At 36.5% G+C, this 27216-nt stretch overlaps 1 protein-coding gene across 1 annotated transcript in view; it reads right to left on the bottom strand.

The window, feature by feature from the left end:
- Positions 1 to 27216, bottom strand: part of APP1 (aminopeptidase P1) — a 200027-nt gene that overhangs the window by 35672 nt on the left and 137139 nt on the right. Inside the window, exons 12-15 of the mRNA XM_089818888.1 lie at positions 26840 to 26894; positions 26409 to 26513; positions 26173 to 26244; positions 3406 to 3530 (exon numbers count right to left, since the gene is read on the bottom strand). Coding sequence (XP_089675014.1) covers positions 3406 to 3530; positions 26173 to 26244; positions 26409 to 26513; positions 26840 to 26894 — 357 coding nt within the window. The remainder of the gene's footprint in view (positions 1 to 3405; positions 3531 to 26172; positions 26245 to 26408; positions 26514 to 26839; positions 26895 to 27216) is intronic.

Genomic DNA, 27216 nt, shown 5'->3' with positions numbered 1-27216 from the left:
CATGTCTCCATAGCGACATGTCTCTTCAACTCTCATTAGTTATCAATAACATATGTTTATTATAATTAAGAATGTGATAATTACTCTTATATATATATATGCTTTATCCGAAAGAAGCTACAAAACATTAACACTTCTAATGTGATTCTCCTCGTTTGTTTCTTATTCAATCGCACTTTATAAATCTAGTTTTTTTTTCATCTGTCCTTTTGAAAAGTTACAACCCTTCATAATCATAATCCTTGGAAAAAGTCACAATATTTCAAACATACAACATTTTTGAAGACTTGCAACCATTCATAATTACAACCTTTTTGAAGAGTCACATCCTTTCATCATTTCAATCTTTTGAAAACATGTCTTTCTTATTTTCTTCTCATTCTTTTCTCTTCTATTAATCCTCCTTTTACTCCTACCTTCTCCTCTTCTCCCTTTTTATTATAAATGAATTCTCCTTGCTTTTATATCTTAACTCAAAGGAGTCACATCTCTTCATTGCATATCTCTTGACTTTTTATTAGATTCAGTTAATATATATTATTCTATATTTTATTATATATTTGCTTATTTATTTTATGTTTATTATTATCTATTATTAATTCCTATTTAGAAACATAACATACTTTCACCAACATTTTCTCTTGTAGTTAAGTTTATTTATTTATTCATTCATTGTGATTTTATTTAATTATTTTAAACCTTATTTAGTAAATAATAGATTATATATTTATTATTATTTCTTAGAATATATTTTAATATTTAATTTTATTATCATTTACTAATTTTTTTATTACCTATTCTTAAAATTCTATCCTAAAATGGGGGCATGCCGCATTACAGCCCACCCTTCCTCGAATTAATTGTCCTCAAGCAATTAGATAATTTGTTCTATTGATTTGAAAGATGTACATCTATAGGTCCATATTCTTAGGTTGTTTTTGTGGTTATGATTGGACCTCTTCCAATATCCATTGGCTTTCCACATTAATCTTTTATATGAATTATTTTCCTATATCCTCTTTTAGCCTACAAGGGTAGGATCATGGTTTGATACCACACTTGTAATGTCCCCTTTTAGAACCAATCATAATGTATGTCTTAAGAATATATCCATAACAATAATTCAAATTCCCAATCATATTATTATTTGGTTTATGAATATAGATAGTTAGACACTGATCCTCAATAGGTTTTCCCTCAAAGCTTACAAATTCAAGCCCTTAAGCCTTTCTTGGTACAATGCCTCCAAGCACTTGGGGTCGCTAATCCCTACTCTATTTTGGGAACATCTTACTAGTTGGAATTTACTCAAGCCTCTCCTTAATCTACTCCTAGACTCCCCTCCTTAAATACAAAGTAATAATGATATTGGAAACAAATAGTTATTCAGAATAGTGATAATGATATTAGACATTACATTTTATAGATATTATTAATTCTATTCTCGAATTAATGACATAAGAATTTAATTCTATCCTTAATATTTGATACTATTATTAGTATGTTTTTCTTTTTATTATGTTTTATGCCCATGTATTAGTTTAATCCTCCTTTTGATGTGATTCTCCTTGTTTGTTTCTTATTCAATGGTAATTTACAAATCTTGTTTTATTTTTCATCTAACCTAAAAGGGTTGTACATTTTCAACGCATCACAACTATTCATAATTATAACCTTTTTGAAAATTCACATCCTTTCATCATTTCAACCTTTTGAAAAAGTGTCTTCCTCATTTTCTTCTCATTATTTTCCTCTTCTATTAATCCTTCTTTTACTCAATCTTATCCTCTTCTCCCTTTTTCTTTTAAATGAACTCTACTTCCTTTTATATCTTAATCTGAAGGACGCGCATGTCTATATTACATATCTCTTGACTTTTCATTAGATTTAGTTAATTTATATTATTCTATATTTCCTTATTCATATTATGTTTACTATTATTTATTATTAAATCATACTCAGAAAGGTAACATACTTTCTACAACATTCTCTCTTGTAGTCAATTTTATTTATTTATTCATTCATTGTAATTTTAGTTCTTTATTTTAAATCTTATTTTATTGATAATAGATTATATATGTTATTATTATTTTTTTATTTCTTATTTTGTATTTTAATACATAATTTTATTATCATTTATTATTTAGTAATATTTAATTATCTAATTATTCTTAAAATTCTATTAAAATTCTATCTTAAAATGGGGACATGAGAGTATGCTATTTGATTTCTGAAAGACATAATATTTCTAAATAAATTAATTTGAACTGCTCTATGCTCACTGAAAGTAAAAATGAACTTTTTGCTTGTAAAATTCCTGTGTCCTAGTAAGCACACACTAAAAAATAGCACCATGACGTACTTTTCATCTAAGGAAAGATGGGTTTATTTATATCAGATAAAACTATTCTTAGTACAGGAAGTTTCTGAAAGGTTATGTGGGCTAAGAAAATAGTGTCGATTCTGGCACCCTCTTGAAATTAAGGCTTAAGAGATTATGGTGTCATCGAAAACTTAAAAAGGGTGAATAACTTTTCACAAACAAATGAAGATGCCTTACTGATGATGACTAAAAATTCATATGCAGCAATGAGTTTCTGGTGCTAATTATACAGCTGAAACCTTGTGATCAATGTCAGTATTAAAAATGCAAGTTCAACAAGTAAATGTGAGGCCCATGTCTTATATACCCATGATTCCTATCCAGAAATATGATAAGGTGAGAAACCTATGCGCACCCTCAAAACAACAAACATAACAATGACAAGAAGCTCCCAGTTAATACCATTGGAAATGAGGCAGATACCTACAGCTACACTCTATTATTTGTTGTATGCATGAAATCGACAAGGATCAAATGTACTAAAATCAAAAAAAGGAAGAAAAATCACAAATTGGATTCTTTTTATAGTCCAACCAGAAAATTCCAAATCTTATGACTTCATTCTGTAATTTTTTCATTAAAATTAAGGTATCTTGAAAAACAAATATTTTCTCCAATTGCTCCAAAGTGTTTTGAAAATACTGAAAATTTCCAACTGTTTAAGAGAGATTAGACCAACCCCAAAGCTGCCAATTAATCAGATATTGCCAAATAAGTGGCAACTTTAAAAACCATTATGTTATAGTATGCCAGTAGTAATCTTCCACGAAACAGTAAATTCTAAATTTCTGTTACTACTTCAATGATTATAGAATACCAGGCAGTCGTGGTATGAGATTTAAGTAATTCATTTAAACAGCTGTTTTATTTAGTTTTTTAGAAGAGATACACCGCTAAGCAAATGGTTTGCCCCTTTATTCATAAATATAATATAAGCATACACTTACCTTTCTGTACTTCATTAATTTTCAGCATTAAAATATGGTGACTTATAACATTATTAAGGCAACCATTTAGCTTACCCAAGTTATGGGCTCAAATGCCAAATATCCCTTTCCACCAAAATTCAATTGCGTGTCAGCCTTCTTGATAACGAGTACATTCTCCAGTCTTACACCAAAGTTTCCATCTTCATAATAGCCAGGTTCTGCAAGTGATCAATAGAAATGTAAATCCCTCCAGATGTGATTCCATTTAGTTACTCAAACAGAAACACGCTAGAGATAGCCTATACGAGACATGAAATAAAATAATCTAACATGAAAAAGGTAAAATTGAGTTCATGTACTCCTATAAACAGAAGCTATTTTGTAAGTGAAGTGTGTGAGGTAACGAGTACTACAAGACTTGGACTCAACTCACTCAGCAAGCCAATTTTTCACTCGAACTCGAGCTCAATGCCCAAACTTGTGCAAACACGAAAAAGACTCGGTAAACTGAAAAAAACTAAGAAATTCATATCTTTTTAAGGATTAAAACCTGTCTTGTGCCCTATAATTAATAAACCTTAAAAACACAATAATACTCATCAAAAAGAAACTACTTCGATTACACACAAGTGTACATCAATCACATAAGTAAAAACTTTTGTTACACGGCATTTCAGGGACAGGGACAAGGACAGGAAAGGACTGCAGGGAGCACATTTCCGGGACATTTCCTAGAGGGCCAAGAATAGGGGATGGCTGTATGCAAAACACACACACATGATGCATGCATGCATACTTTTTTTCATAATATATTAAAATATTATAGATAGAGAGAGGGAAATAGAGAGATACGTTAATAATTGATAATGACAAGACTACATAAATACATCACAAAAGCAGCTCATTAATAAATTATAATCTGATAATTGGAGGTTACCCTCTCAAAGTGCTCTATGATATTTCTAATTTTTACAAATATCAAACATTTCCAAGAAATAGCACTAAGAATTTAAATTGCAAATGTATAAATGAAATACTGAACCAGATTGCTCAAAATTATGGGAGGACCCTACTCTAAACACCAACAATAGTCGGGGGATGGGGGGCTAAGAGACATATGGATGGACGACTCGGCATTGGTACCAACCGCCCCAGGGGTGGGAAATGAATCCGTATACTCTTTCCTACCTAGTATGATATGAGCAATCATGGTCCGGCGTGTGTGGGGCTGGGTGATATTATGGTTAATCTTCATTTCCAAAAACATAATGCCTGCTGTTCAGTAGTGATTTATTGAAATGGTAGCAACAAGTACGAATTTATTACAACCAAATCCCAGTAAGATTATATTAGTCTTTATATCCATATCAAATCATACGTACTATAGACTGGCCTGGGATGGCCTGTGATATGCAATAGAAGTAGACAATCCTGGACTGAGCAATAGGAGGCCCAGGAAAATAGTAGATAATGCTGATTTCAGCCTAGAAATACAACTGCAGACTATATGAATGAAGGAATAGTTTATAGACAGCTGAAATCAAACTCAGAGCTGTTGCCTGTCAATAGTAAAAGATTTGAATCTCAATCTGGTACTGCTTTAAACTTTTCAAACTTCTAGGACTGTTGAAACGAATCTACAGGTCTCTTAGCTGAAAAGAGGATGTTCCTGTAATATCTCTGAATATTGATATCAACAAGTACAAGGAATGGGGCAGTAAACTCATTCCAGACAAATATAGCACAGGAGACAGCTAATGACGGCTATGGGACATTTTCCAGGCATTTCTGACATTTTTTGCAATTGGGTATCAAGGGGAAACATTTCCTTTATGTCCGGCTGTACCAAAAAGGAGGGAACGAGGACCAGTGATTTGGGGACAAAGGATGTATCCTTGTTTAACCTTGGTTTAAACAGAAATTTTAGCTGAAGTAAAATAACACATTTACAAATATAAATATCGGCAAACATATGCAACACTCACCGAATATGAAATCCATGGCATCAAAACAAATATCATAACTAAATATGTAAGTCAATGGCTTAGAAGAACATGCATTACTCATTCCAAGATTATGGCAGTACTACTATTGTTCCTTGATAATGGCATAACCATGATTTTTGCTTGTGTCTTAGTGACTAGTGTGTATATTCAAGTGAGGATTAATTTATTAAGGTTTCTTAAAGCCTTCAAGACTACATATTTTATTGTCAAGCTCATCAGCAAAGGAGAACAGTTAAGTGAAAAGAAAAATTATGTTCCAATTTGACCTTAGCTATGATACTAAGAGAGGATTATTCATCTCAATATCACGGAAAGTTGCATGCTGGGGTGAGAGATAGTTCCTGGATGAAGAATATAGCCATGACATTTGTGCGTGTCTTGTGTCTTAGTGGCTGGTGTATATATTCAAGGATTTCTATTGAAATGGATTTGTTAAAGCCTTCAAGACGATGGAATGGTCAAGTTAAAAAATAAATGGTTATGTTGTAGTTTGACCTTGGCTAAGATATTAAGAGAGGATTGTTCATTGAGTTGTATATGCTAGGCATATTTGATACATTTTTGCATTATGAAAATGGCTTTTCTTCCCAGCTATGACTTATCGTGTATTTAACTATACATAGATTGTAGCATGCCAACTTTGCCTATGGCGATTCTTGCAAACAAGTTGTTGACTGCAACAGATGAAACAAGATAATTGTTAATTGTGGCTTTGACTATGACGATGCTGACGTTTATGATAGGTGATGTGTATTTGGTTATGATCATGATTTACCAATTGTCTATTATTTGCTTAGACTTATTTTTGATGGGCACTTGTGGGCAACACCCCAACAAGGTTGAGGGGCAACACTCCTTAAAATGTTCAGTGGGCAGCACACCCAGTGGTATCAGGAGATCAGGAGATTAGGGCCAACACCTCTTATGAGTTCCAAGGGTGGATCACCTACCACCAAGCCCAAATGAAAGCCCTCAAATCCAGATTCCAAACAGACCTTCATGACACACACCACTTTCATACTTTTTTGTAAATTCCAAATGGGCATGTCTTAAACCAAATAAGTATTAAAGGTTTATATATATTTTTTTTTAAAACTAGAATGGGGAGTCTATCTTGTTAAAATCGCCTAGAATCAACAAGCCTAGTGACTCTCCTATAGTGAGTCTTGGGGCTACTCATTGATGAACTGACAAAGTCTAGGCAATTCTAGCAAATCTTGTAACATTGATTGCAACTATAATATGGCATCCCACTACAAATCAAGATACATAACATAAAACTAATTATCAAGGTCTTTTCACGTATGATATGAGCTAATTTTTTTCCCCATAACCATCAAGCAAAAGATTTCCCAGAAGAATCAGATTAGCATATGACCACCTATCAAAATCTTTGGAGTAGAATTCTGGTCTAATATTCTCACGAACTTTATGAAGCACAAAATATTAAACAAATATTAATCTCTTAAAATACAATATTGAGTCAACATTTTGTGAAACCCTCAAAATTCACCTAGCATTTCAATCTACACAATTTGGCTTTAAAAATAGTGTCTACAAATGATTTTGATATAAGAACAGGTCCACTTTCCTAAATATTGCAACTTAGAAATTATGAATATACTTTGTTCTATAGTTTTTCTACCTAAACTATATCCATTTTCTTCATTGGAATGCAATCTTTTGTTTTAGAAATTTCACACAACTTGACTTGCATCCTTTTGCGAGTTACGACACTTCACAGTTAGTTTGGGGAATACCAAGGTAATGGCCCTCATTGTTCAATGCTCTTAGGACTTCTTTTCTTCATTTCTTCATCAGAGGTTTGGAGTTGGAAACTTCCTCCTCTTACACATATCGGGGAGTCAAGTTTCCTAGGCCCCACTTTACTTTGAGACCTACCCTTTAGCCATGGATCAACAAGGGTTATGGTTCGTTAGCTCTCCTCAAGCGACAGGGCTGCAAGCACCATTTTTCAAGACACTATCCAAGATGATACTCATGGATACACTTATTAGGCCTACTCTCCTCTATGGTTAGATTGTGTGGGGTTCTTTACAGGACACTGATTGGGCTTTTGGCAAGAGGATTTAGGTTCTCCTTTGTCGCGTCATCAGATGCAAGCAATTGCTGTCCATAAAATTGTATTATCTCTTGGGAATAGTTAAATATGTTATTAGGAAGTTAGTGATAACTGAAGGGCAATCTGTTATGATGTGACGGTCGAGTCACAACCCTTCAGGTAGTATATGTATAATTTGTCATAAACGAGAAAGGCATCTCACTTTGGTTATGATCACAATGTCATGAATAGAGACGAATTATAGACAGAATATTATACAAACAAAAGTGTTCTTTACAATTTTATCATGTGTTGTTAATTTATTGTGGATGAATAAGTGAAACATTTATGCCAAACCAATTGAATAAGAATAGGAATACGAAAAAAGAAATAGAGTGGGAGGCTACTTGGAGAGTCATACTAATACAACAAGTCGAAAGAAGGCAAAGTTTTAGAGGATTGCCATAGGTCGATCAGAAGAGTTTGAAGTTGAGGTCGTAAGTAGTGTTGAACGGAATAGTGAGAATTTCATTGAAGAAACTAGAAGTTTACTTAAAAATATAACCTTAACTCCACGAACAGACATAAGAGAGGCCCGAAGGGGGGAAAGAAAAGAAACCGAGGGTAGAGAAGTAGAGGATACTAGTGCCCCCACAAGTGTTGAAGTGACTGAGGGGCTCAAGGATCAAAGCAGCCTACTAGGCTTAGACACTCCTCATGGTTTGGAGACCCCAATTGAAGGAGTACAAAAGACTTTGAGTAACGGGACACCAAGCTCAAGGATACCGATACAACCTATGAATGCAACAGCCTACAAATGTGACACACCCAATACCTTCACTAACCACCATGGTGGAGCAAAAGCAAAAATTACCCAAATCCACGAGTGACGAGAAAGAAGATCCCGTGCAACACTGCAAAATGTGCGAGATGATCTGGATAGCCAAATGACAAATTAGTATGACTAGGTAAAGCAATTCCCAACAACATTGACGGGAGTTGTCACTGACTGGTTCTCCGTCTTGACAAAACAAAGGTGGGCCACATGGGCAAACCTAAAGAAAGAAGTTCAAATAGAGTTCCAACTACTCAAAGATGACAATGAAATTGTGGTGGAAATCTATAACACAAAACAAGCTAAAGATGAAACCATTCGAAGGTATAGACGCCAACTGAAAGAATTGGTGGGAAAGATGGAAAGTCCACTAGTCGACGGATTGAAGCATTGGTTTATTGAAAGGTTGTAGCCTTCTCTTCATAGAAAAATGAAGATAGTGCCTCTGGCATCGTACGATGATGCTTATAATCGAGCAATGGATCTAAATAGTGAGAGCAATACAACAAAAAAAAGAGCAAATCATTATACAATGATGACACTTCTTCACAAGAGAGTAACAATGAAGAGTCAAGCAAGAAAATTCCAGCTTTCCAAAATGATATGCTCTGTATGATGATATAGTTCAAAACCATGAAAAGCGACACCACCCGAAGTGACAAAGAGGACTTATGGTGTACGAACTACAAGGAAGAAGGTAATACGAAGGGTTTGTGCCCAAAGGAGCAATTTTGTGACATATGTCATATTGTCGAACATTCCACTAAGGAATATCTGTACAACATGAAAACAAGAGGACCTCAAGAATCTTAATGACATGCGAAGCATCTACCTCAGCAACGTGAGTGACAAATACAAACACCATTGTCTAGCAGTTATAGGAATAAACGATGTGGAGGAAGCAGTGGAAATAATAACAATATCAAGAGTCATAGCTATATCCAATGTGACGCAAGCGTGCGCCCAATGATATTGTGTCATACCTGTAACCAATGCGGTCATTTTGCAAGAGCCTACACACGAGGAGAAGTACCGCAATTTCTATGCAGAGGGTGTGGTCCCGATGACTACGACGACATGAAGTGTCTGAAGCTGACAGTAAGCCTCTTGAACGTTGAAGGTAACGTTGAGGAGGTTCTTGTTGTCACTTGAGCACAGGCAAAGAAGGTTGCATACCCAAACCCCAAAATTGAGAAAAGAAGAATATGGGAAGCAAAGGCGGACATTGAAAAAGAAATGATAACAGAATGAAGGGAGACAAATGACACCGCCAACACCACGTTGAAGGGTCTAGCGGAACAAAATATCATATGATGGGTGTTACAAACTAAAATCCCCATCAAGTTGAAAGACCTCGTTGCTATGCCACAGTTGAGAACAACTCTACCAAATGTGACACCATCCTCGAAGGCGTTAGGTTATAGAGGCAAAGGGAATCCACAGTAAAGGTGAAAACTTTCTCAAAAGAAGGGCTACATTCCTAAACCCCGAAACTGAGAAAAGAAGAATACAAGAAGCAAAGGCGAACATTGACAAAGAAATGATAGCAAAATGAAGGGTGACAAATGACACTGCTAGCACCTCGCTGAGGGGTCAAGCAAAGCAAAATATCATACAATAGGTATTACAAATCGAAATCCCCATCAACTGCAAAGACCTCCTCGTTATGCCACAATTGAGAACTCTAGTAAATGTGACACCATCCCCGAAGGCATCAAGAGGGTCAAAGACGAAGGGAACCCACGAGAAAGATGAAAACTCTCTCAAAGAAGTTGCATACCCAAACCCCGAAATTAGGGAAAGAAGAATACAGGAAGCAAAGGCGAACATTGAAAAAGAAATGATAGCGGAATGAAGGGAGACAAACGACACCGTCAACACCTCACTGAAGGGTCAAGCAGAACAAAATATCATACGGTAGGTTTTACAAACTGAAATCCCCATGAAGTTGAAAGACCTCCTCATTGCTATGCCACAGTTGAGAACAACTCTACTAAATGTCACACCATGCCCAAAGTTGTCAGCTGGGAGAAAGGAAAAGGGAACCCATGTCTACCGTACAGGGTAAACGGATACTTATCGCATTAATAGATTAATATGTAACACAAAACAAATACTTTATTCATAAAAGCACATATGCAATTCCAATTACAATGATGATCCATAAATCCATTCGAATGATGTACATATACTTTCCAAAGGGGTGACTCAATCATCACACGACCTTTCGGATACCAACTCAACCTGTCGGCTACAATATAGTTTTTACCAACAACATCATCCCCCCCAAAAAGTAAAGTCCTCTTCGGACGACAAAATAGAGACAACTTATACATCAAAACTCAAACTATGACGCAAACTAACAATTACATTAGGCCACCCGAGTTCCTGGCACATCTCCAAAGTCTCTACTCTAGGCCACCCGCATTCCTCAAAGCAAACTGAAAAGGCAACTGAGCACCCTACTCTCATGAAGGATATGACATGCTCCAACTCCTGTACTACTGAATCCAAAGCATGTTTCTATGCAGAGATCAGCACTTGGCGAGCCTAAGTCACCACGTCAGCCAGAAATATCTCAACATCCTCTCCCATCAATGTCTCTGGCCCCACTATAGGCTGTTGGGTACCCATAGTTGTCTTCACTGCTTCTATCATCCGTTCCGCAGTGCTATCTGTCAAGGGATGTGGTATCTCATCGATATACATTGGACCACTCTCCACCTGTGTCTGTGTACCAGTAGGGTCTCCTTCTGGGACTACTTCTCTCATAGGTGAAAGAATGCATGACAGTCGTGGTGTTGGTTGCAGTTAAACCTCATACTCAAGTGTGCTCAATTTCTGAGATTTGCGTACCCTGCTTGGCTCCTCTACTACTAACATTGCTAACAATGTTGTGTCTATTGTGACCACTGTGTCTGAGCCCAATACATCTAAGTGCACACCGGGTGTTCTCAAACCCTCATTTGTTTCTACCTGCATAGGTACCTTCATTACTTCCTCTTGTTCTGCCTATGTAGGTACTTCCATCACTTCATGTTCTGCCTATACAAATACCTCCATCGCTCCCTCTGGTAACTCCATTGCTTTCTCTGGTACGGCTATCGTCGGTGACGACTCTATCCCAACTACGGCCATGGCCTCCGAAATGGTCGAGGTTATTGTATCGGGCTGAGCTTCTACGGAAAAAACTCTCTCAAGAAGGAGAATCCTCTTGGGATTGCAAAAGATCCCTGTCACTCAGGGTAAACACTAGAAGGCACTTTGCAGTGGTAGAGATGGGCATTTTGGGAACCAACTTAACAAACATTATTGTGGATAGAGGCTCTGGTGTCGATGTACTACCAAAGGAAACATGGAGGAGATTAGGGAGACCTATGTTGTGGCTGCCAAAGTTCTAATTCATAGGTGTCGATCAGCACAGCGAGTAATGATTGAAAAACACAACCATGTGTTTTGGATTTCGTGGTGATACCATTAAAAAGAAAAGGGTATGATGATATCCTAGGAAGGGGTCGATTAGTACAAGAGAAGGTAAACTACCACTAGAAGAGGAATACTCTCTCAATGGAGAGAGGGCGTTTGAAGTTTACAATCAACCTACGCAGACAAATGGTGAGCGAGGACTTGGCATCTTCAAATTCGGAAGAAGAGGAAGAAATTGATCAAGGGAAGTGACAATGAAACCAATTGAAGAGGGAGTTTTGGAAATAGAGGGATGTTCTGACGATGATTTGGACTCACTAAATGGACTCTTCCATTCGCAAATGGAAGATTATGAACTATTCCACTGCAACATGTTGCAAATGGATGAGAGGGAAGAAAAGCCTACATTCCCTTCGAAATACAAGGAATTTAGAGAAGGGGAGGTATGTTGGCTTAATTGATCTACAAGTTGTTGATGAAGAAAGCAACCTATAAATTGCATGTTCATCAGTTATACTATTTGTCATTCATGTCAAAATGTTTGGCATACTATTTTAACTTGATACCATACCTTTAGAAAGTATATTATACAAGGAAGATGAGAAGGCCACGAAGAAAGAATAGTAAGAGGAAACTTATTGGGTAACAATTGGAATAAACAATGGAAGTAGTATCAGTGATGGTATTGCCTATCGGAGACTTGAGGACTTATCGAAATAGTGAATATCTTATCAAAGTAGCGAGAAAAGTCAAAGTCGGCATTAGGTTAAGGCAAAGAAGATTGTTCGATAAGTTTCTACATGAAAGAATGAAACGATGGTATTGTGAGTGTTGGATCAAGGTTTAGGGTTTTCATGATTTTTTATATACTTAAGGAAAGAAAGAAAACAAGTTTTGGCATCGTGATTGGAAGAAGTGTGACTAGAAAAAGGAAGAAGAATAGAGGTTGTAGACAGAGCTATTAGAGCATAGCAGCAGTAAGCGAGCTGCCATAGAAGTTGAAGGCATAGGGCAGTTAATGGTATGTTATGGTATGCTCGGAGACAAAATGAGGCAAATCGGGTAGCAACAGAACGGGCTCTGGAGGAGACAGCTACTCGATTACTAGCACTAGAGGGGGACTTGGGTAGCCAACAGTCAGCTTGGAAGAAAGAGAAAGCGGAGTTCGTGGCTCATCTCGAGGAGGCAAAGAAGGAAAGTGCCCGGTAAAGACTCAAATGACTCAGGCAAACAAGGAGTTTGAGTTGAAGGAGGCCTAGCTAGTAGATATTGCCATGATGTTGAAGATGGCATTGGAAGTGCAAGCGTGGGTAGAAAAGGATTTGAAAGTTAAGGACCCAACACGTGTATGAGTTGTAGACCCAAGTGACTCCTTCGGCAGCATCATGGCTAGCACCATCAAAGGCACACCCTCAGCCCCCTTACTCAGTTTTTCTTTTGTGATGTCTATATAGTCAAAAGCATTGTCTCCATTTTGTTGTACCTTGTCAAGAGACGATTTTCTTTTTTGGAGGGATGATGTTGTCTAATAAATTGCATTATCTATCAAGAATAGTTAAACATGTTGTTAGGAAGTTGTTAGTAACCAAAGGGAAATCTGTTATGATGTGACGGTTGAGTTGCAATCCTTCGGGTAGTATATGCATGCTTTGTCATAAAAAAGAAAGGCATCTCACTTTGTTTATGATCTTGTCATGTATTATCATGTGATGTACTTGAAGGCATTAATGGAATATACATGTGGTTTCCAGAAACATTTGCAGTTGATTCTATGTTATACTTTCTTATCAGTACTGTAGCATATATTAAACCAATTTACCATAGGCAGTAAACAGCAATTCATTTACACAACATTATTCTTGCAAAATTTGGGGCTCGTCCATTCATGCTTGATGTCATCTTCGATCTAGTTTGGTACCTCCACCGCCTTCAGGGCTTTATGGATTCTTCAAAGGGTCATTATCGATACCCATACCTAGTCTATTGCTCTTCAAATTATATTTCTGCTTTTCCCTCTAGTTGGGCTAGTTCTTGGTATGCTAAGACTTATGTTGTTCTAGGCTCCATTAGGATTGACATGGATTACCTCCCCCCCTTCTAATAGTCGCTTACTGCAACCCCCCCATCTTCCTCCTATCAGGAGCTAAATAGGCACATTAGAGACAATATTTAGAAGCAGTTCATTTGCAATATTTGGGTTGACTCTTGTGTGGGACTTCGCCCTAAGATGGCGTTCTATACAAAGCACTTATTGCAGTTGAAGGATGGACTTATTGTCTGTCCTTCCTACCTTTCCCTCCACTAGGCTCATTCCCTCAGGAACCGTCTTAGCTCCTTTGGGGTGGGTTCGCATAAGCTTCGTTAAGAGACTAATTACTTTGTGAACAGAGAGCACAAAATTTGTAATCTTTGCAATATGTGGGAGGTAAAGCTCAAGCATTTCATTTTTCGTTGTCCTCTTTACTATGAGATCAAAAGGAGGTTCTATTGCCTCTTTAGGGAGACTCGATCACTCTCCACTTTCTTTAGATATGTGGACTAGGGGTTCCTTACCCTGTATATTCAGGAGGCCCTTAGGCTTTGGTATCACACACTCGAAAATCATCACCCCATGACACCTTCACCTTGTCATCTTATTACTTCCTTCTTCACATGGATTCATTCAATGTGCAAGACCAAGCGGTTGTTTGGCACCTCTCCTTCCAAATTCGTGATGTCCAAGACTGTGTCCCCCATCAATTATTGCTATCCTCTTCTAGGATCACTCCAAGTCGGCCCAATGTTCAAACTAGCCTTGTTGGTTACCCTTTGGTTTGGCAATTCTTCATGGTTGTTTGAAATCCTTATTGGTTTTTAATTCTTAGAAGGCTCTCTCTCTCTCTCTCTCTCTCTCTCTCTCTCTCTCTCTCTCTAAACCATTGGTTTTCGTTGTTACTAGTCTAATGGTTTTCCTTGTTACGAATCTAAAGAAAAGTGGGATCGAATCCCCACCACGAAATACATTGATCTACCTACTCGGAGCTGTTGCTTTCTCTGTTGGTTCTGGGACCCTACTATTTATCATGGGCAAATGGGAAAGGATGCTTGCTCTCTTCTGTTGCTCACTTACATAAAGGATGCTCGCTCTCTTTTGTTGCTCACTTACTTAAAGGATGCTCGCTCTCTTCTATCACTTAAGGATGTTCGCTCTTTTCTGTTTCTTAAAGGATGCTTCTTTCCCCCGATGTTTTGTCCCTCACTCCCCTTCCTTTCTCATTGCGGGCCTTCAATCTCAATCTCTACAATGTCTCTGCGTTGGTAGTTGTGGGGTCTACTGATGGTGGTGCCCTCGATATAGAGTTCCCCACCGAGGCGGGTGGGGGAAGAATTATGGGAGGTCATTTTAAAGATTCTATACTCATTTTGCGCATTTTTCAGCTTTAGATTTCACACGTCCACTAAAAGAGATTAGGGAGGGTTGTTAGGTGCATCCCCTTAGGAACAGAGCGTAGCGACCCCTTCTAAGTAGCTAATCGAATAAGTTCAAGATCGGGATCTATAGTTGTCTGCCAAAGTCTACACGTAACATGCTTTTGCACTAGCAGCAGGCTCCAGCAGCCCCTATTATTCTATTATTGTTTGTCATCTAGGCGGGGTCCACACCCTATAGCCTATAGAAACAATGGGTAGGGCATGAAGGCCCTTAGGTCCTCCGAGCACATACTTTTCTTTTCTTTCTTGCTCTGGATGTATGGATAGATTGAACAGTTTCCTTCTCACCCCCCTCTCTGCTTAGTCCTCAAGGGCATCTAGCCCATATAGTTATAGGGGCCTTTGCATGCATCGGTCCGACCATATAGTTATAGGAGCCTCTGCATGCATCGATCCTACCATATAGTTATAGGGTGAGTTAAGTTACAACACACCCACTCTGAAGATGAGATAGGCCCATCTATTCATCAACCGGGCTTGGACCTCTGCACCGATATCTGGTAGTCCCCTATTATTCTATCTAAGGGCCAGAAGAATATCGAGAAAGGTAAACTATGCTTTTGATTAGTTGAGGTCCCTGATCAGATTAGTTCTCCCTGATGTCGTTGAGGACAATTAATTAAAGGAGGGCTAGGGGTTCGGATGGATTAAGCTTAAGCTAATGGAGGGATGAACAATAATATAAGAGGGATGGACAACCAATTCATAAAGGAGGTAAGAGTTGCGGGGGAATGAGCCTATAGGAAGGATGGGAGGAGTGGCGAGATAGGTTGGAAGAGATAGTTTCCGACCCCTACTATTCTATGGGCATGAGAAACAAGGATGTCTTGCTCCAATGAGTTTAGCCCTCGCTTTGAATAGTAGGGCCCCTGCATTTGCCCCATTGCACCGGCCATCAGTGCCTATAGAATGGTAAGGACCCTTGCTGAGGGACCAGAGCCCACCCTTATAATAGCACGGGAAAGCTCAAGCTCACCCTATAATTTTGAGGTCGATTAGTAGACTGAGGGAGGTGCTAACATTAGTCTAATTGGAAGGCAAGACCCCGCTGAGAAGGGGAAAGAGGAAGTTGCTAGTCGATGCCGAAAGGAAGTGTATAACATCAATCGTTGCTAAGAATTCCATTCCCATCTATAGCCCTACTATTTTAATGGGCAACTGCCCTACTATTAGATTATTCAAGTTGGAGGTAATTAAGGAAGGTTCAATCAGCCTAAATACGTAACAGATGGTGAGGACGAGGCTCCCTTGGCTATAGAGCTCCATCTATAGATCCAAGTACTGTCCTCCACCCTCGCCTGGTGAAGTCTTTCGAAAGGTTGGACCGGCCCTACAAGGACTACCCGGCAGTGGATTACTCGATAGTTGCTCTAGATAGGATGGAAGGCAAGAAAGTACTTAGTGGTTGAGTCAATGTTTCTTTCTGTTTTGTCGAGAACTTATCTAGTAGTAGTGCTCGCGTTTGGCTATTGAATGTAGTGCTCGTGTCTGTCCCTAGTTTATTAGCTATTAGCTATTAGCTAGTTGAAAAGTTCTTAGTTGTTTCTCCATCCATCCGGAAGTGCCACCCTACTATTTTAAGGGCTGCTCCTTCCATTACCCTTCCTACTCTGCCCTAACAAGTTAACAATTCCCCTTAGGGCTAAAATAAGGAGGGGGTCAATCCAAATTAGTTGATTAGGCTAAACTTGTGGGCTAGATGGAAGGAAGGATTGAGAACAAGAAGATAAGGCCAGGGATGGATCGAGCACCAAAGAAAGGAAGTTGGACTTCAACCTGGACCTAACTACGTAGCGAGGGCTAACTCAAGAAAGAATACGAGGGCGGACCCTATTGATTCTATATTGCGGGAGCCCTACAATTCTAAGGGTAGCCTCAGTATAGCCCATTTTTTATATACCAAAGGGGCTAGGGGGAATTATATGGGCTCTCCTAATCTATCTACTGCTCCCTTAGGCCCCGTTTGGCTGCAAGAATTGCCCAATGCGGCATTCATCTATGCTGGAATAAGCTGTCTTCTGGAATTCGTTCATTCTTAAAATAAGTTCTGGAATATCATTTGGACCTGTTTGGTTGCAACAATTGAAATAGGAATTGGAATAAGTTTTGTTTTGAAATTTTAATAATTAAATTATTATTTTTAGTTTGGTAATATTTTTAATAAACAACATTTTTTATTTATAAAAACTGAATTTTTTTATTAATTTTTTTAAAAGCTAAATTATTTTAATTAGTCTTTTTTTATTTTTTGTAAATTGACTTTATAAGTGAAACATATACCACAACTTTTGAAATTCATTGAAATTCAAAGGACATATTATATAGTATATTATTAATTTAATTCTAAGTTAAATCAAATAATTTTAATGAGTATAAGATTAAAACTAAAATCATTTTATTTTTAAATATATTAAAGTAAAAAAATACAAATAAGTCGAGATCATTAATATGATATTTAATTTCAACATAGTTTTAATTATAAGACTAAACCCAAGATTTATTTGTAAAGATAATTTTATAAAAGTTTAGAAAAGATATCAAATTTGATAGTTGTTTTTTTTGTCATTAAAATAAAATACATATTAAATGTTAAATAATGTTGACCTACGTTATATCTTATGATGAACAGAGAAAATAGTCCAAAAATGCATTTGAGTGACAAAATACAATCAAACGACAAAGTCACGAATGCGACAACCCATCAAATTGGGTTTATTAAAAACTGGAATAAGAATAAGCTATTCTTATTCCATCTTTTTTAAGGAATTCCACTATGCTCATTTTGGGGTAAAATTAGGATAGGTGAATTCTAATTCCAATTTTGTATTTTGCAAACAAACGTCAAATTTGCAAATGTGGGTATTTAAGTTTTCCTATTCCTGCCCCATTCCTGCAACCAAACAGGGCCTTATTGATATCGGTTGGAAAGCCTAACTAACTCTCTCGCTCATTGATACCGATTGGAAAGCCTCTCTCTCTCTCTATGTTTATTAAATATGAATTTATCCTCAAACTTATCTTGCAATGTGCGACCATGAGAAAGGAGGGTTGAGCACAAGGAAACCCCCTAAATGTTGACATCAATAGTAAATAGGTTGATAACGTGGATGTATCACAGTTCACCAATGAGGAACCAACCTAGACCTCATAGGACTCGCAAAGCATTGTATACTTGTGTATTCAAACTAGCTTCAATTTAATTAATTTATTTTCTTTAAATTTTTTTATTAAAGGGTGCATAAGCTTGGCAAAGGTTCGATAAATTGTAAATATGGAATTTAGAATTTTTAAGGACTAAAAAATTGTGTTATGCACTCTTCACTAAGTCGATGTAACTATGATTAATGATTAAAACTATCTTGGATAGAAATTCACTGGTGCTCGCTAAGAACATACCCCCTGCCTTGATATCCCTATTTCCTATGGGGGACGTTTCGGGGATGCAAAGAGGCCTACCAATCCCCATTACATATTAAATTCAGGAGATGGCTCCAAAATGTCCACGAATGTGCACAAAAAATCAAGGGATAGCTAGCCATCCCTGGGACAGTCAGGAACCATTTAGTCATTACCCAACTGTCTTAAAGCTACCTATTCATCCCCTATGGCCTAGCACATAATAGTTTAAGTTCCAATAAAAAGCCATCTATTATTGTATTTTTGTAAATAGATGGACCAACAAACATGGATTTATTCGATCTACAAATATTTGAGCATTTAGAGAATCAACTAAACTTTAAAAACGGGATGTGAACAATTATTGTAAGGACCTTTTAAAATGGGACACATTAAACTTCTATAACCCTTTTATGAAAAAAGATTACAAGGACTACACAGGTGAAATTCCATCTGAATAGGATGATGACCAGAGAGTTTCAAGGACCACTTTAATCTTATTGTTATTAACAAGGAGGGAAACAAAAGACAATAACCTGTTCAAAAGTGTTAGTGAAATAGGATTTGTAACTTGTAATAGCACTTGTGGAATTTTTATGTGTTTTCCAAGTTACTATACAAACAAATATACATAGGAAATAAAGAGGTATGTCTCTTGAAGAGACATGTCCCTTTGACATATTAACTTACATTAGTTATAGTTATAACACAAGTAATATATATCTTCAATATATTGTAATAGTTTTATAACAAGATATATATATATATCAAAGTAACGAGAATCGGAATCGTATCAGAATCGGCACGGCCGAATCGAATCGTGAATCGGGGGTGAATCGCCGGTGAATCGGCGATGAATCGGCAAATTTGAAAAAATCCTTTAAATGTAGAGATTTTAACAATTTAAGACTTATTTCATGCACCCTTTATTGAATATAACTTAAACACACTATAACATCATCAAATAGAAGTTGAAACTTAACATATATAAACATGGAAGTTTGTGTTTACCACATGGGGTAAAGAGTTTTTATAAGAAAGCTTCACATCCAACACCTACTCCAAGTGCTTAAAAGCATATCACCCCTCTCGAAAGGCTTGCTCTATTGTTCTCTCCACCACAGACACTCCATGCCTACAACAGCTTTAGGTCTCATCAACTGGTGAGACTTCCCACGATTGATAACCATAGTGACTGGGGGTCTAGGGGTCAACGCCCCCAGTGGGGTCGAGGGGCAACGCCCTCGCGGAGTCCTGGGGCAGCGCCCCAGGCGCGCTCCTTGTCGCGATACAGGGCGGGGTCGAGGGGCAACGCTCCCGTTGCCAAAACCAAATTTGCACTCTGAAACCCACACAAAACTATATGGAACACAGTGTTTTTGTGATTTTCTTCTGATCCCACACTCTTTTTGGGAACCGCTGATGTTTTACTACCTGATTATGTCTTTCCCTTCCCTTGGGCATCATCCGTTATGCATTCTAAACATTTTTTATTTGTCGTCGTTTTTTTTTTTTTTTTTTTTTTTAATAACCTATGGTTCTTCTTTTCTCTTCTCCTCTCTTCTAGTCATGCTTAACAATTAGAAGGCCCTTTAGGGTTATAACAAAGAAGAAAGGTAAAAAAGAAAGCAAAAAACATAAGTGATTTTTTTATTATTTCCAACTAAACATGCATGCTGTTGCCAGCCGATTTTTGGCGATTTCTAATGGCGATTCAGGCGATTTTTTGAGTGAATCGCCGATACATGCGATTCAGGCGATTCACCCGATGAAATCACCGATCACGATTTCCGACTCCAAAAAAATCAGGGTGCATGAATCTGATCGCTGAATCGACGATTCACGCGATTTCAGCGCGATTCTCGTTACTCTGATATATATATATATATATATATATATATATATATATATATATATATATATATCATTCTTAATATAAGTTAATTATTCCATATATAATATTTGTCATATATTATATATCTCATATATATAATATAATTTATCCGACAAAATTATAACATTAACACTCCCTCTTAATGAAGAAGGATAAAACACATAGATATTACACCATAGGTAATATTTTAAAAATAATACATATAGGAAATCTTTGATCAAAAGATTTCTAGAATATGATATCATGTAAGTATTGGCCTATCAGAATATCAACATATGATATTTGCCAATTACTATTTGATATCATATTTGGTAACATGAGCATTGGCCTATTAGAATATCAATCAAACGATATTCACCAAATACTCTTGAGTAATGGCCTATCAGAACATCAACTAAATGATATCCACCAAGTACTCAATGTAGTAATGGCCTATCAGAATATCAAGGCAAGATATACATCAAGTACCGAAAATATATCTATACAAGCAACTTGTAGATAATCAAATTAATGATATCAATCGCCTAGTTGTCGATTTATAAGATAAAGCCTTTACATGAATCAATTTCACAAAAATGAATCATGCTACAAGTTATTGTAAGGACATCACTTTACAACAACTTCTCCTAATACAAGTGATAATCATTTAGAAGTCGTCACTTCTTCATGATGTACACAGGGGACATGCTCATACATGTATGACATCAAAGGTCCGCATGAAGTCTCCTTGAAAATTGTCATGTGGTGGTGTCACAACATTCACCATAAAACATATCAAAGAATAAGGTTTCTCCCTCTTAGTTTGATATCAACTTTTCTGACCTCTTAGCTCAAGGTTCTCTCCGATGAAGTATCAGACTTCCTCTGAATCTGTTATCATCCTTCTATCCTCTTGGAAGCAAGTCATGTCATGCTTCCCTAGTTCAATGGGTATCCTGATAGCATAAAGGCCTTCCAGCCTACATACATGAGACTTTATCCCATGAATCATAGCCCTTTAGCTGTTATAGTTTCTGACTAGTGTTGAATCCATCAACAAGGTCTACTCCTTCTGAACCAATATCATCAAAAGTTTGATTGAAGCATTTTTATTTTTTGCTCCCTCTCTTTCTCCAAGGTTGCCTCTAATGAACTATCAGACTCCCTCTCATAATTTCAATCATCAAGGATATTTGCTTCAAGAAACTCATATTATCCAACCTAATCATCTGATGATTCGTGAATCCTAAATCACAACGTCTTTGGAGCTATTATCATAAGAGTGAGTCTACACAATATTTGGTAGCATGCCTAATGTACCAATCTTCTTTTCCTGCAAGAACATCCTCAGAGACAAAGGAAAAGATCAAGGCAAATAGCTCTTTATAGTAATTATAGAAATACAAAATAAGAGAGAGACTACAAAGAGTAGATAAATGCAATATCCGAGGATAATAAGTACTTATCTGCAATAATAAGTTGCTCCAATGAATGTCCATATGCATCAAATCAGGAAATGTCTCCATGTAAGAATTTGTCAAACAATTTGAGTACATCTTTTTTGCTCTCATATAAGAATGGTTCAAATGGGAAAAGAACATTGGTTATCATTCCCCCTTACAATGTTAGATTCCCACTCTTATATTATTGAACATATAGGTATATTATTGAACATATAGGTACGCCAACAAAGTTGCCTATATTTGGACACACAACCTATCTCCTTGTAGCTCAAGCCACATTGGTATGGCTTTCGCAATGTGTCCCATGCCCATGTGCTCCTCTTGTTTAGTGGTGGGACACACTCATACGTGTCGCATTGTACATGCTCTATTGTTTGATTGCCTTTGTGTATCATCCATTCACCCTTTGGTCATGTAAGAGCTTAATATGTTGTTTATGTACCCGATAGCAATGACTATTTTGTTTACTTACTCATTTCTACTTCATATATGGATTAGCACTCAGAAGAGAATGATATTCCACTCAAAGGATTTATATTCTCTTTGATCACTTTGACATTTAACCTTTAGCTTTATCATCATTGAATAAAGAATATAATTGTTATTGGTAGAGACAACCATCGCATATATGCTGAAGGTGATCAAAATACTCGAGCTTTCTCCCAAGTCAATAATGATAATAAGTTTTGTTGTGATACACATCATCTTTAATTTATAACCACTCCCAATAAATTAATATGATATTGCATCTTTTAATGTTCCTAGACTCTTATAGTTAAAGGAAAATGCCAAAATAATGAATCCCTTTAGAAGTGGGACTTATTTTCACGTCATCTTTTTAAACCACTCATAAATCTCTTTATATATAGATCTTACACACTCACCGTAAGTCTCAATTAATAATGGTGTACATGAGATTTTCATAAGTCTTCTCATTAATTTTAATTTCAACGCTCCTTATCAAGAAATGTAACTTCAGATTATATTTTATTTACTTCAATAATGCAAGGGAAGCTTTAGATATAACTTTCCTTAACTTATCTCATTATGTGTTGGCCCCAACACCTGGTACCTTTGTGTTAACCTTCACTATACGTGTTGGCAAGTCTCGTTCCTCCTAAAGGTGTTGAGGTATCCCCTGTAGTGGAGTAATTATAATGCTTGTGTCCCTTCACAGTTGTGGTATGGATGTTATTTTCTTTCCTTGATTTAGTACGGTTCAATCACATACAATAAGGTGGTCCCTTCTTTATCACCGTCAAATGCAAAGTATGATTTGACTCAATCTCCAAGCATTTATTTTACCATCAATCTTCAATGTATGTCACATAATGTTCAACCATGTTTAGCTTACTTCAGTGATGAGTTTATTTTTATTTTATTTTAGTTTCACTTTCCATTCAATGTATTTAGATGTAACATTGAAGTTGCTGCCTCCGTGGAGTTTCCTGTGTCCAGGGAGAGGCTTTATATACTTGAGCAATTCGTAGCCAGTCATTCTTGGCATACTACAGTCGATGATTATCTATGTCAACCTTTGATTTAATGGTTTGCATAGTATTGTTTCTCTCATTTCCAGGAATTTTAGAGCTCTTCTTGTGAAGCTTCTCAATAAGCTTTCAATCTGCAATACTGTCATCCACAACAAGAACATTCAGAGACAATTCTGTTACTAGAAGTATCGACATGGATAGAGGTTGAGATTATCAAAAACCATATTGCATATGTGATCTAAATCAAGCCTACAGTCTAGCAGCTTCACGATTCTAATCCCGTAGATTATAATTCCATATATCTTGATGTTCCATGTATAGTGGCATCCGCGTCCTCTTCTTCTGCTGGTGGTTTTGTACATGTATAGTGCAGAGTGACTAACCTTATCACAAATTGCATCCCATTTAATCCTTATGTCCTTGTTCGTTGCCCTTTACGTTGGTTGTTCTCACTTCTGTTACAATGCTTGGCAACAGTATTATATTTCATGGAATAAGCAATTTCAACTAAAAGATTCAGTCATGACACCCATAATAGCCTTCGTGTCCAACTTCATCCAATGTCAACAATTGTACCTTGCCTTTATAGTGTATTCCTCTGATCGATTGTGTATTAGTGACTATAACACACAACAATCTCCATCTACTGCCATATCTCTGCATTACACTCGCTTCAAGGGATTGAAGTTACCAAATCAAGATCTGCACACGTAGTCAACTATAAAAGGCTATCAATATTCATCAGTTGCAGAACTCTAAGAACTTTATTGATCACAATCTCAAGGATATCGTTGCCATCATCTTCATTATTTAGATCGTTCTAAATAGTTATATAATAAGACTACCAATGTCATGGAGATTTCACATCTATCCTCTACATCTTGTAGACCAATCACATGTTCTTTGGATTCCTTAGATCTGAATTTCTTAGAACAGTCCATAACAGGAACTTCCACGCAGTAACTTTCCCTATCTCTCAATTTGTTCATATTCCAAGCCACACAAACTCCAATATTGCACTCTCACTTAGCCCTTCTTAGCAATTGTCGATCTGCAAACGTAGAACATAGAAGCCCAAGCTATGAAGTCTATGTAAGGCACGAATAAATGAATGCCTCAGCGTAAACCATCCACCAAATACATATTTAAGCTATTGATAAATAGCCAGAGTCACCAATATTGGATTGTTTGCGCATGATCCAAAGGAATTTACTTTCTTATCTTCAGACAAAAAATTGCAATGCCATACCCTACATAAGGAAATTTCCTATTTTCCATCCACTTCATCTCAAACTGAGGTTAAGGATCGATGACATCGTCTGCAAATACAGTTTATTCATTTGTACTAACTCTTTATTTTCATTAAATCTCAAGTCTCACAGGCAGGTAGGGAACCTGCTCTGATACCATGTTAGTGAAATAGGATTTGTAACTTGTAATAGCACTTGTGGAATTTTTATGTGTTTTCCAAGTTACTATACAAACAAATATACATAGGAAATAAAGAGGCATGTCTCTTGAAGAGACATGTCCCTTTGACATATTAACTTACATTAGTTATAGTTATAACACAAGTAATATATATCTTCAATATATTGTAATAGTTTTATAACAAGATATATATATATATATTACTCTTAATATAAGTTAATTATTCCATATATAATATTTGTCATATATTATATATCTCATATATATAATATAATTTATACGACAGAATTATAACATTAACAAAAAGAAAACTATCTAACCTTAAAAACACCTATTTTCTGCCTTTTTGAAAGGTACACCAAGTAAACCAAATACCCTTGCTCTCTTTCTTACATCCGCATTTTAAATTTGGTTCAAATTTTTCTTTCATTTCTTTTCCATTCAAACTTGCTTAACCCTTTTCAGTCCTCACTATACATTTCCATGAAGTCCCCTACAATTACCAAAGGGATGTCCATAAGATTAATGAATAACAAATTCCATAACTATATTCTTATTCTTCAATCATGAAATTTGTTTTCAAAACATATAGAACAGATTGGTTGGGGTTCCATTGCCTGAAGCAGCCCCTTATATACTGACTGTGACCAAGACTTGAGCCCCAATTTTGATACAGACCTACCAGATGTATTGGCTGATTAGGAACAGCTATGTCTTCTGTGTTTCTGTCATTTTATAGTTGAAACTTGCAGCCTTCAAGCATTTTGTTGTAATTCTTATATGATATGTGTGCAAGTTGACAGTGAAAGCATTTAGATTTTGTTAACTTGTTTGTCAATTCTCAAGGGAAATTTCAATCCAAGTCTAATGTGATACATTAAGCTTCTACAGATCCTATTATAAATTCTTTCAGTGTTACAATATGAAGATATGAAATTTCTTTATATATATAAAAATATCCCTTTTCTTAAAAGGGATTTCCTGCCATCCCCTAGAGAATGCCTAGAACTTAACCCCATAAAGGAAACACATCCTCCTATCCATGGCCATCCCCACCCCTGAAATTCAAGGGAGCACAAAATGTTTATTATTTTTAGGACACTTATCAGTTTTGTTACCTCGGCAATGTAACTGGGATATAGGATAAAGGACCAGAAATGGCTCTGAAAAGAATACTGATGAGACTACAAAATTGAGTGCATGGTGGAAAGGAATCCAAATATTTCTTGTTTCTACATCTAATTAAGGCAGAGCAGCAAAGGGATGAAAAAATGATATGAAATTTGCAATTATAGAGAAAACTGATGAAAACTGTGAATCAAATAATGTTTAGCTAAACCCATTTTTTAATGTGTCAAATACATTAATCTATAATGGCAGAAAAAAAATTCAAAGATAAACAACCATCAGTTACTGTCATTGAATCTTGCAGAGCAACATTATGAGCTTGAGGCTTGAAGCTGATCAAGTGTGGTCCTGCATGGGGAAAAAAACAAGATGAGGGCAAATTAACGGACAATAAAATGAAAACATTATTGAAATCTTTCCACAAGTTCATTTTCAACTCTTGCATCTGTAAACAGGCAAAGCATATATAACATGATATCAATATTTTAAACAAATAAAGAGTAAGGTCAAACCTTCATGGACATTGAGGTATGACCCGATTCCATGGCCAGTCCCATGGAGATAGTCAAGACCATTCTTCCACAGAGGTACTCTTGCTAGGACATCAAGGCTGTGGCCTGATCAAACAAATAACTAACTCAACGATTGTGTAAAAACACACATACTTCTAATAAAGCAGAAGACTTTCAGTATCTTACAAAACCCAAATTTGGGTAAAAGAATTGGACATTAGGGAAGCTCAAGTCAAAATCAGGAACTTTCCAGTCAACAAGTATTAGCACAAACTCTTTTTACAAAATATTATATTGTGGCATATTCTTTTTCTATATTTGGTATGCACTGTAGCTTTTATCATAATGCAACTGATATCTAAACTGGATAATGGTAAACAAGCATCAAAACAATTAGTGTATGTATGACATAAATAGCATTTTAATCTCACCTGTAGTGCCATTAGGGAAAACTGCAGAGTCGAGAGCAATATGCCCCTTGAGAACCTGAACCAGAAAGTACAAAAAACACAGCAGATGGTTTCAATACCATTCACGGTTTATTATCCAGATAACATGATTTGCCATAAGAGAGTGAAAATGAGATAAAAAGGCTCGTTTCACACATCAATTGAGAAAAAAGTAATCCAGAACCAAAAGGAGACTCCTACCAAACAACAACATGAAGGACAGCATATATAATCAAGAATGATACATCAACAACACGTTTAACAGGTGCGAATTGCTTTTAAGGCTCAATATGACTGATGCTTCCACTTCAATATGTACTGAATAAATGTTTGTCAAAAAGTTGAGTTGTGTGATTAGC

This window comes from Cupressus sempervirens, chromosome 3 (assembly GCF_028749045.1).
Source record: "Cupressus sempervirens isolate cs-2001-9-10 chromosome 3, ASM2874904v1, whole genome shotgun sequence".
NCBI lineage: Eukaryota > Viridiplantae > Streptophyta > Pinopsida > Cupressales > Cupressaceae > Cupressus > Cupressus sempervirens.
The sequence above is the reverse complement of the archived record's forward strand: the minus strand, read 5'-3'. Positions and strand labels throughout refer to the sequence as shown.